We start from the raw sequence: 14634 nt of genomic DNA on the forward strand, positions 1-14634 counted from the left end.
CGACTCCGACACAATTATTCGTCAACATGTGGGAACTGAAAATCTAGTTGCATTCAGCACCAAAGAAATCACTGCCATATAGTAGCCTGATTCATATTTCTCAGAAATCTGGTTAACTACCATTCAAAGGTTTAGGGTCAGTAGGATTTTTATATAGAAATTAAAACCAACTTACTTAGCGAGGTTGCATTAAATTGATCAAAAGTAACATTAAAAGACAAATGTATGATGATACAAACTTTCTATTCATGGGCGTAGGGGGGGGACGCTAGGTACTAGTCCCTATCAATATTTTGAGATGACAAATTTGTCCCCACCAATATTTAGCAAGCTCCTTTGAACTGCTATTTGTATATTTATATATTGAACTGTTCAATATTGAACTGCTATTTGCTATTGTACTGCGCATGTTGATGACGGCCGACGGTAAGTAACCAGGGCCGTCTCTGTGCCACATACAAAGGCCAATAAAAACATTTTAATATTCAGTTTTTTTGCCCCTTTTTGTACTTTGTAGATGCCACCCATGAAGAAAAAAGGGGACATAAGAAGCTTTTTCATAAAGCAGGGGGTGTCCCGGGGTGTCCCCACCAAAAATGAGACCAAACCTACGCCCATGTTTCTATTCATCAAAGAATCCTGAGAAAAAAAACATGTCAGAGTTGACAATTTATAGGTGTTCTATTCACAAAAAATATTAAGCAACACAACCGTTTTTAACATTGATAATAATCAGAAATGTTTCTTGAGCAGCAAGTTAACATATTATAATGATTTCTAAAGATCATGTGACACTGAAGACTGGAGGAATGATGCTGAAAATACAGCTGTGCATCACAGAAATAAATTACATTCTAAATTATATTCAAATGGAAAACACTCATTTTAAAAGGTTATAATATTTCACAGATTAACTGTATTTTTGATCAAATATGTGCATCTTTACTTATACTTCTTTCAAAGCATTTTAGCAAACTAGTCAGCTGTACCTACAGTGGTTGACTAATGTGCATGTTCTAGTTGACGCGTGTGCGACTCACTGTTCGGTTTGGTAGTTGGAGCATCTCTCCAGAGGGATCTTCAACACTCTGCTGGGAAGTCCCACGAAAAGCGACCTATCGCTGTGCAGAATCTGCAGGTTCAGGATTGGCTCCTGCATGTTTTCTGGGAGAATGTTCATCTCCTCCAAGTAACACCCATGCAAACTCTTATTAGTTGTGGATAAGGCTTTGATGATGGTGCCGTACTCTGATTGGTCAATGAAAGAAAACTATCAGAACCACAGAGCACAACACTGGAGGACAAAAGGGTGAATGTCAAACTCTCTTCTTTCCTAACCTGTGCCGATGTACATGACGTGGTAGAGCCTATCTCTTCCCTGAACAATGTCCACAGCCAGTCTGGAGAAACGGATGTTGTCTTGTGTGACCAGAGGATCCGTGGAGATTGGCTGAACCACCTCGCTCATGAGGAAGAGCCGCTGGGCGTCTTGAAGACTGCGTTCTGTTAGATTACCGCTCGGACCCAAATCATTCACTGTCCCGCACTGGCACAGAGAGAGAGGACATTACAGCCAGAGATAGGTGATGAGGAACGGCACGCTGGAGAAACGGTAAATCTAAATCGAACTGACTAATGCATTTGGTTCCAAATCTCTTGAATAAAATTGTGAGTTGGCTTCAGGGTAAAAGTAAAATGCTTTGAAATGAAAGCTGCAGCAGTTCATTTCCTTCACCTGAAAACTTGGGATGGGGTTGGGAGTGGAAAGCCAGCTGGTCCGAGGGTTCTCCTGATAGCGAAAGGGTCCATTAAAGGCCTTTGTGATGGCACTGAGGTTAAACACACACACCGCTGATGCAGCAATGCTGTTCCTGTGAAGAGAAATGAGAGGAAGAGGTGGAGGATGGTGAGGTGCTGAACATTCTACATCTTAATAGAACAACAATAGTGTTCAGAAGTTAGGGGTTACAAAGATGCAAATCAATCTCTCTTTTTTCTGCATTTTTTGGTTGGTATTCTGTCTCTATACATTAAAATAAACCTACCATTAAAATGACAGACCCTTCATTTCTTTGTAAGTGGGCAAACTTACAAAATCAGCAGGGAATCAAATAAAGATTTCCCCCACTGATTATATATATATTAGACATGTGCCGGTACTTGGTAATGCAATATATCAAGGTAATGAATATGCACAATATTGTTATCATAGGCACTACAGAATGTTTAAGGGGAAGTCGTGGCCTAATGGTTAGAGAGTCGGATCGAAAGGTTGTGAGTTCGAGTCCCGGGCCGGCAGGAATTGTGGGTGGGGGGAGTGCATGTACAGTTCTCTCTCCACCTTCAATACCACGACTTAGGTGCCCTTGAGCAAGGCATCGAACCCCCAACTGCTCCCCGGGCGCCGCAGCATAAATGGCTGCCCACTGCTCTGGGTGTATGCTCACAGTGTGTGTGTGTGTTCACTGCTCTGTGTGTGTGTGCATTTCAGATGGGTTAAATGCAGAGCACAAATTCTGAGTATGGGTCACTATACTTGGCTGAATGTCCCTTCACTACAAATTATTCAGAATTTGGAATGCATTTTAAGAATACTATTCCCATCAACTGGTCAAAATGCTGCTTGAAAGAGATGTGTGCCGCTCTGATGTAAGCAAGCACGCATGAGAAGCACATGGAGGAACACGTGAGACACGCGCTGAATGAAAGCACATTCACTCTCTGACAGCAGATGGCGCTAAACCGCAGAAAATGCAGCCTTTACCCTGGATACCCCATAAATAAAGCAGCTGCACAACTTTCTAAAACATATTAAAATAATTTTAAACAGTAATTCAGATTTGTGTATTATAGGGTGTTCAACACAGTGCCAAATACTTAAATATTTAAACTTAATAGGCTAATATATATATTTTTTTTTTAATTCTCATTTTAATCTGGACTACAACATGCCCTAGATATTGTTTGAAAGTGTTTTGATTCTTTGATTCTGATGTTTTGATTCTGTTAGATTACCGCATTCATTAATCATTCATTAATCTTAGGTATTCCAATATTTAATAAAGTTGCTTAATTATTGAGCTAACGAACTAAGACTTGTAATTTTTTAACAAAGATTAATAACTTCTATAGCAAATGTAGCTATTGCTCATTGTGAATGTTAATGGTTAACTAATGTAGTCTTATTGTAAAGTGATACCTATGGGTCTTTAGAGTTCTTTTGAACATTAATCTGTGTAAACCTTTAAACGTTATATATTCTTTCTGTATTGCTTTATTGTATTTAAATGTTCAGTTATTTTTGTTATAAGAAAAAAGTTATTTAACCTGTTATACTGTATTATGACCACTTTTTTATGACCACTGTATTATGTTTTTTTAAACAAAATTTCAATACCATGATAAAATAATTAGCAATTATTCGCAACAGGAAAATTTGATACCGGCATATCCATAATATATATATATATATATTTCAGTAATTCATGAAGCATCATCTCACATGTTGGTGGTGAAGACTCCATAGATGAGATCTTGCTCAGGGAGGTAGAAGGTGCTCTGCAGCTCATGATAGTAGAAGGGAACATCTCCAGAGCGGGAACAGTTGAGTCGAGCCTTCATGAAGGTGGTCCATGTGTCTTCCAGCAGGAAACGACCACCAATGTCATTCTGACATACGCGCGCCACACGAGAGAAGACCATCTTCCCACAGTCCTGTTCTAGAGCGTTCTCTCTCAGAAAGAGGTATGTGAAGCGGCCCGCCTCGTATGCAGAGACAAAGTGAGGTTCTGTAGAGAAGAAGGGACAGGGGCGTGGTTTGACAAAATATAATTCCTTATAGATAACTATTTCAATAAATAGACATAACTGTAAAAAGTTGTATTTAAAGAAACTGAAGAATGTTTAAGTCTATTAGGATGCATGAGTTGTGATTTTATTTCTCTCAAAATTCTTTACATTTTTCAACTTTGGATTCCCTGTAAGCTATAATGGTGATGGCAAGAGAGTGGTGGATAAAAAAAAACAAAGATAGGTCGCATCTAGGGTACAAAAAAAAAAAAAACCAGCGGGAATACTTGAAACATGTCAACTCATTTACGCCGACATCACGTTAGTGTGTCAGTATCTGGGAAAAGACGGAAAAAAGGAGAAACATACCTAAAAGACCTTACTATTTACCATTCATTCTATCATCACCATTATAGCTTACAGGGAATCCAAAGTGCACCCAAACACCAGACCTGTTGGTTATTGGAGGATCTTCTATTTCTGGTCTGTTAAACGCATTAGCCATTTTGCAACGAGCCTTCAGCGCGTACTGAGTGAGCGAGCGCCTGACTCTGTAGTGGAAAACATAGGTTTTAAGAACATGCTTAATGTAATTGAGCCCCGTTACAATATTCCTTCACGAGCCCATTTCAGACAGACCGTAATTCCTGCTTTGTTCCAAAAAACATAAGCCCTTTAGAGAACCAATTGAGTAAAAACACACTCAATATAAAGAGTTATAGAGTTCCATATAAAAAGTTACATCTTTGTATTTGTTCATAACTAATATAACATTTTCATTTTTTTTTTTAAAAGGAGCTTTTTTTGTTTTATACAGTATGCTGCTAAGAAAACACCATAGAAGATGGGTAAAGAATAGCTCCATCATTGTTCAATGTAAAAAAAAAAACATACTTTGTTAGTTTTAATAAATAAAACATTTTTATAAAAATCAAGGAAATTTATCTGCTAATTTTTTCCGAACCGAACAGTGACACCAGGGTATTGAATCGAACCGAACCGTGAATTTTGTGAACCGTTACACCCCTAAACAGGTGTTATTTAGACTTCAATGTAAAATATGACCTAAACACTTTTCAGCATTTGTTTCCATTCATTCAAGGTGTGTATTGTCCCGCTGTACCATTGAGCCATTTGGAGTTGTACTGTGCGGTCCGCAGGGGCGGCATGTTCCCCAGACTGCGGTAAATAATGGGGTCACGGCTGGAGAAATCAGTCACTGTAGCTGTGTAGACTTCTCCACTCTCAGTTATCATGGCTGTAGAGTTGTGTCGAGGGTCGTAGGGACAGCGGGCCACACCGCTGATGGACTCCAGGACGCTGGAGATGTCAGTAACAGGGCGAGTCGTACACATGGGCATGAAAGCATTAGTGCCGCAGGTGAACAGATGACTGCCGTTCAACAGGAGGACACGGACATAGTTCTGACACACATCCTGAGAGAAAGAGACGAAGTGAAGACTATTTCATTTAAAACACATATTACAGCTGATGCACTCTATAACAAACCTTCATTCACAGAGCGCATCTCTCACCTCTGTCTTTCCTTTGCTCTGGCAGGACCTCCTGGTGCTCTCGTCCACTCCCCATTCTGTGGCCTGCAATTAACAGCCAATTAACATCGCGGTTAGAAGTTAAGTTATCAAGACATTTGCCTGCTAAAATTCACATGCATCCTTTAACTCTGGGATTCATGAGGGAACTGCAGGGTGTTCATGAGTTGATTAAAAATTACAAATTTATTAAAATAAATAAATAGCTTTTTTTTGCCTGTTTGTTTTTTAGATATTGTTTATCTGCTTGTCAGCTAACCATAGACCAGCATCTGAAAAGCATAAACCAGAGTTATTTTAGTATCATCATTTTTTTTTTCAGTTTTAATTTTAATTATACTTACATTTTTAGTAAATTTGTTGTTTTTGTCAATTGTATTTTTGTTTCGTTTTTTATTGGGCTAACAATAATTAGTAAGTTTCCGTTTAAGTAGCTGTTTTTTTTTTTTCTTTTTTAGAATCAACTATTATAGATCACTATTATAGATTTTATTATTTTTTTTATGTTCCAGTCATCATTTTTGTGTGTTTTTATTTTAGTGTACTTTTTTATTTGTTTATATATATGTGTGTGTGTGTGTGTGTGTGTGTGTGTGTGTGTGTGTGTGTGTGAGTGTGTGTGTGTGTGTGTGTGTGTGTGTATAGCCTAGAGCAGGGATCCTCAAATGTTTTTGGGATCATTAGAAAATCACAGGCAGGTGACTTTGATCAGGGTTGGAGCCAAACTCTGCACCACATTGGCCCTCCAGGGCAGGATTTGAATAACCCTGATGTTAATGATTCGACTGAACTGACTCACAACGAGTAAAACTGTGATGTCGGAATCATAAACAACAGTATTTAAATATTTAGTTCACAATAAACACTGTAAAAGGTCACACAGAGACAACCATTTACTGATGATTCAAACAAATCTGTAAACTGTTCACTTCCAAAAAAAAACAATTCCTGTAAAGTGCAAATATTGACATGCCTTTTACCAAACCTAAACTTATCTCATTACTATGTTCAGGAGGCAGAAGTTGTTGATGAACTAAAACTATGAAAGATATTCATTCATGGGAAGCTCTTCTATTCATGCAACACCCTTCCTTAATGTGAAGAAGGTACAAAACACACAATAATACAAGACAATAAGACGGAAGATGGAGAGTTTCGCTGCCTGTGAGGCAAAGCAGCTGTGTGACATTTAATTAGGGAACACTTGATGGTTTATCCGAATCGCATTTGTTCTCTTATCTGAAACGAAAACCCTTGAATGTGTTGTTTTCATGTTTTCAACAAAAATATGAAGCAGAACAACTTTTTTTCAACATTACAAATAATAATTATTGAGCAGCAAATCAGTATATTAGAGTGATTTCTGAAGTATCATGTGACACTGAAGACTGGAGGAATGATGCTGAATAAATTACATTTGAAAATATATTCACATAGAAAAGAGTTATTTTAAATTGTAATAATATTTCACAATATTAATGTTTTTACTGTATTATTTTTGACCAAATAAAAGCAGCCTTGGTGAGCAGAAGAGACTTAAAAAAAAAAACAAAGATAAAAAATAACTGCTAAATCACAAAGCGTAAATTTATTATTACTTTAAAGAGAAAAAATAGTATTTTTTTCAACTGTAAAGAATCTGTACATTATAGTTTTGATAATTAATAGCACTCAATAATGCATTGAATTTATCCTGCTTTAAATGTAGTATTTTGTTGTACTACAGTAATGAGAGTCACCACTGAGGATACAAAAAAAAGAGAAATTAGAAAAAACAAAAATTCCCATAAAGAGCTCCGTTAAAACTTTAAGTTTATTTTGATGGAGATTTGACTTTAATGGAGCAAAGACTGATTTTCATTGCCTTCAAATACAACTATGCAACAAACAGGCAATAACGGAATTGATATGCATGACTGACAGCCTGAAATTAAAAAATGCAATCTTGTTCCTGTTGCCATTTCTAAATATTGTAAAAACGCAGTTCTGAGCATGATCAATTATTTTCCTTAAGTGCTTTTGCCATTTAGTGCTAGTTTTAGGAGCAACATTGCATTCACTAAACAAAAAGAGTGGATGGATTGTAGTGCATATTTTGCAATTAATAAGTTACATCTGTACTTTTGCACTCTTGAAAAGCAGCAGGCGTTTCTAATGAGCACACTCATCTACAAACAGATCTGATTACACATGTTCTGACAAACTGCATCTCTTCACTTGACTTTTTCAAACTACATTTCATGCTTGTTGTTTAAGAAACAGACAGATACAAAGAGAGCACAAAGGTTTAGAAAGCAATCATCAATCTAGCCATGCCTCTGCAGTCAGGTCACTGAACAACACGTGAAAGACTCTTTCATTTGAAGAGCAGGATTCACCCTGAATGATCTAGAGGGGTCAGACTTGTGTCACCTCTGGATGTTGTAGGGTTGTGTTTTTTCTCCAACACACTCAAGATCTGCTCATCCAGGCACGATCATTTGACCTCAGCTAAACCACTCTTATCTAACCTCTCTATCTCTTTCTGTGGCCTGTTCCTGACACAGAACCGTCATTAAACTATAACAATTTCAAGACAGATTTAATAAATCATTGACATGAGTTGCAATAGATCATTATGATATCTTTCATTTACTGAAATGGCTGATGTGTGTAACTTGAAGTGAGTTTTGTATGTTTCACTGATAAAATATGAAGCGAGTTTTTTTAGGAAACCTGTTTGAAAACAGTCATTACAGTTTTGTGATGCTAATGGCTGAGAAATTACACAGCTTCAATGCAGCTTTTTTATTTTATTTTTTTAATAAATTAAGGTCTTCATATCATTGGACATTTATATTTTTTTATACATTTTATTAAAAAAAATAAAATTACTCGTCCAGAATCAGACTTTCTATCTTAAAATATGAAAATCCATCAAACATATATGAATAATGACATTTTTAATTCTACTATAATATATCATAAGCACATCTCTGCTGTTTTTAGCATAAGTTCTACCACAATCAACAATTTTGGCCCTAATTTTTTTTTCTTTCAAAAGATTACTAAAATCACCTTTGGAAAAAAAATTAAGTTAGACAAAAAGAAAGTGTCTGCCTTTCTATTTAAAATGTTTTTAAAATGTAATTTGCACAGCAACATGAATGGTTATTTAAGACAGGCTGGAAATTACATTAGTTCATGATGGACAGACTGTCAAAATTGTATCTTTAGTTTCTGCAAATATGCTGTTCTAAAATTATTTTACAACAGAGATATAGAGGAGCGCAGTGAGGAAGTTGTCATGCTGCAGTGTGTGTGTTTGCTAGAGGGGTGACCGTGGGTCACTCTTGTGGACACAGGGTCATGAGGTCACCCTAAATCACTGGATTCTGACAGATTCTTGTGAGATCTGCCTCCAAGGCGTCACCCCCTTTTAAGGTTACGGTGAATGTTTAGAGGGTTCACCAGCAGGGTCTTCCACAAACGCAACACTTAAATATCACACAACCGCTCAAAGCTTTCAACAGGCTTGTCACGCAAGCACAACACAATCTCAGCGTTCCCACTACATCAAGACAAACAAGGCCAATTTAAACCCACTCCCAGATGAGACTGCAGTCTACAGCAGCTCACCACCTCAAACACAGACAATCTGCAGCAGTAGACAAACATACAGACGTCTGCATATTGAACGGATCATATTCTACACTTTATTTGATCCACAGTGCTATTGAAGATTGCTTGCACCAAAATCAGTCAGAAAGTTTTTCCATAACCATTTCCCACCAAAACATACTCTCAAAGATGAGCAAATTATGCCATTTGAATGAAAAATAAAATGAAATTGCTAATTTTGATGAACTTGCAAAAAATAGTTTTGGATTCCTCTTTTCAAGAGATTCGGAGGAGAGGAGCTTAAATCGGGATGCTGAACATGACGCAGCGGTCTTGGAAGTCAATGCTTTTCAAACATCTGCAAAATACCAGATGCTACTGAATGTGTGTGTGTTTTTGATTTGATTTGTTGGATATCTCTGCTTCTGTGCATCAGCACTTTCGAACATGTGGGCAATCATAATAAAGACTGAGTCTGAGTGTGTGTCTGGCATGGGATCAATTAAATGGACAGTGCTGGAACTGCATTTCTAGAGACATTAAGATGATTGGATGGACAGATGGGAAGGAGAATAAAGAAAGAGAGAAAGAAAATGATGTCCTACCTGCAGGAGAGAGACGTTGCTCAAATTCAAACGGAAGAGATGATTCCTACATAAAAAGAGATGCTTTAGATTTGACAGGCTCAGCTGGGCTTGTACTTCTGTGTTTGAGTGTGTTTGGGACATATCAGGACTCAACTCTGTATAATGACATGGGTATGACACAGGTATTACAGGAGAGGGTGACTTATGAGGACATAACCCAATGCCCCCATTTTTCAAAACGCTTATAAATCATACAGAATGACTTTTTTTGAGAAACTAAAAATGCACAAACTTTCCTGTGAGGGTTAGGTGTAGGTGTAGGGTTGGTGTAGGGCCATAGAATATACAGTTTGTACAGTATAAAAACCATTACGCCTATGGGATGAACCCACTTTTCACTAAAACAAGTGTGTGTGTGTGTGTGTGTGTGTTACCTGGCTCCCACTATCAGCTGGTTCCTGGTGAGGTCGAGTGCGAGCGGTGAGTAGTCAGTCACTCCAGGCAGAGAGAAAGAGGACAGCCATGGGCTCAAAGCTACAGCAGAAAAGAGCCACAGGTGACAGTTAGACAGCTGTGAGTGGAAACATTTGATCTGCTGTTTAGCTGCTGGGTTCAACTGTTTGTAATACCACGAATTGAGAAAAAATCCCACAAGTTAGCGCAAATGAAGACCAATGTTATGTGACTGCAGCATTCGTCTTGTGAGATACTCTTCACGCACTGTTCCTTAAGATTTTTCTTAAGATTTGTTTAATAAACCGTTGTCAGGAACTGTCTAAGTGGGTTTGAATCATGCATTAATAGTCTTGTTCATCATAAGACATATTATGCACTAATGCAATTGCACACTTTGTGGTTGGTAGGTATTTAACACTCACCAAGGATGCATTGATTTAACCAAAAATACAATAAAAACAGTAAAACTGTGAAATACTTTTACAATTTAAAATCACTGTTTTCTATTTTAATATATTTTAAAATGTAATTTACTCCTGTGATGCAAAGCTGAATTTTCAGCATCATTTCTCCAGTCTTCAGTGTCACATGATCCTTCAGAAATCACTTGTGTTGTTTTTATATTTGTCCACATTACATTTATTCATTTAGGAGAAATGAGGATTACAACAGCCAATTCCATTCTATGGAAGTCAAAGGGAACTGAAACTGTTTGGGTACCAAATACTTTCTTCAATATAATCTATTATGTTGGTAAACCAAATAGTTTCAGTTCCCATTGGCTTCCATTGTATTTTTTATTTTTTTTTTGCCATTCAATAGAAGTCAATACCAAAACAATTTGGACTAACATTGCAACGACATGAAGATGAGTAAATGATGAAATAATTTTCTTTTTGTTTTGGTGAACTATTACTTTAAGATTTCAGTCACCATTTGTATCAGTTGTGCAATCATCTCAGAAGACGATTTTGGCCTTGTAATCTTTCATGATTTCCAAAAATTCGTCTAAATTGTGGCCAAAATCATACTACGTGAATCAGGCGTAAGTCCAGCAGAAGTCAACAAAACAAATTAAATTGCTTAAAGCACTTTTAAAATGTGTGACTTTTTAGCGACAAAAAGAAAACCTTGACTAATAATGAAATGATCAGACATTTCAGGAGCAGCTCGGCTGAAGAGAAGGAACATTGCGTATGCAGTCCATTTAGCTCTCCAAACAGTGCTGAAGCAAGCTTTGCTGTAAATCAGGGTCATTATCGCCCAAAAACAGATGACTACACCCTTACTGTCTCACACTTAAAAAAAGAAATGCTGCTGAATCTCTCTCGATGGGCAAAATATTCTCTTAATGTCTTTGGTGTACAGCAGCTTCTGCTACTACAGTGATTCACTTACACTTATATAATAGAGGACAATATAAACACTTACAGTGTAGCCCTGCCTGCATAATTTTTAGAGCAGATTGCGGCGATTAATGTGTGATATTAGAAACTGCAGGGCGTGATTGTACACACAGCTGTGTAAACCTTTAACATCTGGTTATATAACATCTGATTTTACATACCCAAAGCTATCAAGACAGTTGCAAAAGTTAGTCAGTGGAAGTACAGTGACGGGTCAGAACTCGTAAGTATTGCAGTGACAAATCTTTATACAAGCAAAACATAAGGGTTCGTATCATAAAGTTTAAAAACTCTGCTCTCTTCGCTCACATCCTTGTATTTATTTTTCATATTGCCTGCACATAATTTCGCTGGCCTTTGTATCAAATCACAGAATAAATAAATGCATAATCACTTACTTTATGTTCTCCGCTTTTACTTCTACTTCAAGTGTTGCCAAGTCCACAGTTTTCTAGCATAATTGGGAAACTTTTTCATTGTTGTTTTTTAACTCTGTGGGTTAAAGCGACCCCACTAACACAATACACCCAGAACACGACTGGGATAGTTTTGGAATGGTTTTGAGAAGCAATTGGGCAGACTTTTTTTGAGAACTCTAGCAACCCTGTTCATATTGTTCTTTTGCGAATGTGGGTCAGTTCAGAACCATGACCTGTTCACATTGGAAATCTGATATTGGCCACATTTAAACAACAATGTGAACAGCTATACAAAAAAATCGGATCGGACCAAATCGTAATTGAGCACTAAGGCTCGCAGTGTGAACGTAGCTTTCTAGTCTTGCTAGTACAAGGTTTGTTAAGGATATATTTCAATAACATGTCAAAGAAACAATAAATTCTGATGAAAATTGTGTCATTAACTTCTTTGGCCTAACTCAAGCTACTCTACTGTTCAAGCCTTAAGATTTTTTTAATGTTTTTCAAAGAAGTGTCTACTACTCACCAAGGCTGCACATATTTAATCAAGAATGCAGAAAAAGATTAATATTGTGAAATATTATAACAATTTTTAATTGCTATATTCTATTTGAATATATAGTAAAATGCAATTTATTCCTATGATAAAAGCTGAATATTCAGCATAATTCCTCCAGGCTTCAGTGTCACATGATCCTTCAGAAATCATTCTAATATACTGATTTAATATTCAAGAAACATTTATTTTTATCATCAATTCTGAAACAGTAGAGCTGCTTCATAGTTTTGCAGAAACGGTTTTTTTTCTTCAGGATTCTTTGATGAGTAGAAAGTTCAACAGTACAGCATTTATTTAACATGGGGGTTTTTTGCATTATAAATGTCTTTACTGTCACTTTTGATTAATTTAATGAATAAATACATACTAGTTATTAAAAATCAAGTAATGTATTTTTCAAAAAGGCTCTTGTAACTGAAATTTACAGCCATTATAGTGAGCAATGTGACTTCTCCCATTCGTTTTACTGTTTTTATCCTCCCTATACTGTCTCTGGTTTCAGTTAGATGGCCTCCTCTTTTCTAGCTGCAATCTAAGCAGTTTTTACTAGCTTCACCAATATAACCGTGATGTTCAGGGGAAAAAAATGATTCAAAGGCTTATCGTTTTAACCTTTGGCTCCAAATGCGATGATGGAAAGGGCAGGAGAGCAAGCTATTTTACACCCACCTGTGTAGGAGGTAACAGGGTGCATTTTTCTCAGGCACTCTCCAGGCAGAGAGGGCGCAGACTCAGGGTCAGAGGTCACTGGGAGTGATGGCGTCTGTGACGAGACGAGAGGCAGAGAGAGGAGGCAGAAGATGACGAGTCCAGCGTAGGACAGCGGTCCGACCCGGAACGTCAATGCTGTCATGATTACTGCAACAACCTCTCCCTTACGTGTGAACAGTGAGAGAGTCCTGAAAAGAGGAGAGATGAAAAATGAATCACGTTATAGAGTGCAACGTTATAGAGTTTCCCCCAAAGGGAAAACTGATTTTACAAATTACTTCTACCTGTTGTGAGCTACGAGGTTAATCAACAGTATATCTTTTTGTTGAAGCCATCTGTTGACTTTATTTCAACTTAATTTTTGAATAATCATGTTAAACAGCTTAATTTGTGGTGATAAACTACATTACCCATGATTCTGCACAAAACATTTCACCAATCAGAGAGCTGCTTCGACCAAAAAGAGCTCTGACATAATCGAATCTGTCAATATAGTTAAATATTTCTATACGTGTATGCATATTTTACAGTAAATGTAAAATATATTGCTTATATAGATATAATCAACAACCTAAATTGAATAGTTTTACATTTCACAATCATTTTTAATTTATGTCATTCACAATGTTTCAACGGATTGTAGTTCATTCTCGTAAAGCCATCAGGTCTTGTTTTTTAGCTTGATTTTTAAATACTCTTTTTACTTCAAATATAAGTTTGTAATGTTGTGATTCACCTCGTAGCTGGTTGGTTTACTTCATGGCTTATAACACTTTTACAAAGACTTCTTAAAAATCCCTACGGGAAAAATGGAACCAATACTGGAAAAACACCTTGTTATTGAAATAAAAAGACTTGGAATATGGACTTCCTGAAAGCTTCAGTAAGTCTTCACAATTTTTTACATTTTAGTGTGTTTGGAATTGTACATTTTGAAAGAACAGAAAGAAAGCAAATGGACATCCAGACAAGTAAGCTAGATGGACAGATAAACAGACAAGTGAGCAGACAGACAGAGCGCAGAGATACGGCTTCATCTTCTCCTCGGGGGTTAGATGGAGTAAGTCTTGCTCTTTCTAATCTAATTAACTCCCATCTCTCAGCAGAGTAAACGTCTGGACCTCTTCCAAGACACGCAGCGGTTCAACACAATGTTATTCTAAAACATAACACTGCTTTGCTGTAATTGTCAGCCTCTGGACGATGAGCCAGCTGATCATTAAAAGTTTAATTATCAGTTAAAGAAAAGATTTTGATATATTTTCATGATATATTGTCATGTAAATCAACGGCTCTCTTTGATGACCTCCCTGAAGCTTAAAACGGTTCACTCTGTTTATTTTCCATTAGGTGTTTAACAGCGCATGAGGCTCAGGTAAACCCAACATGTAAACACGCATCTGACATCTGACATGCTCAGAATATATACATACACACAGCTTCACTTTAACAGAAACCTCCCTGTTAGCTCTCCAGTAAACACACACACTCACACACTAACACATGCTCAATCACACTTCAACTTTTACTTCCTGACACGTCATTGAGAAATCA

At 37.0% G+C, this 14634-nt stretch overlaps 1 protein-coding gene across 1 annotated transcript in view; it reads right to left on the reverse strand.

Annotated features, from left to right (window-relative positions):
- LOC132151441 (semaphorin-5B-like) overlaps positions 1-14634 on the reverse strand; it is a 39031-nt gene that overhangs the window by 16614 nt on the left and 7783 nt on the right. Inside the window, exons 2-10 of the mRNA XM_059559540.1 lie at positions 13039-13268; positions 9964-10063; positions 9548-9593; positions 5325-5387; positions 4913-5225; positions 3503-3788; positions 1736-1871; positions 1339-1546; positions 1041-1248 (exon numbers count right to left, since the gene is read on the reverse strand). Of these exons, the coding sequence (XP_059415523.1) occupies positions 1041-1248; positions 1339-1546; positions 1736-1871; positions 3503-3788; positions 4913-5225; positions 5325-5387; positions 9548-9593; positions 9964-10063; positions 13039-13222 (1544 nt within the window). The 5' untranslated portion in view covers positions 13223-13268. The remainder of the gene's footprint in view (positions 1-1040; positions 1249-1338; positions 1547-1735; positions 1872-3502; positions 3789-4912; positions 5226-5324; positions 5388-9547; positions 9594-9963; positions 10064-13038; positions 13269-14634) is intronic.

Source organism: Carassius carassius, chromosome 10 (assembly GCF_963082965.1).
Source record: "Carassius carassius chromosome 10, fCarCar2.1, whole genome shotgun sequence".
Lineage (NCBI taxonomy): Eukaryota > Metazoa > Chordata > Actinopteri > Cypriniformes > Cyprinidae > Carassius > Carassius carassius.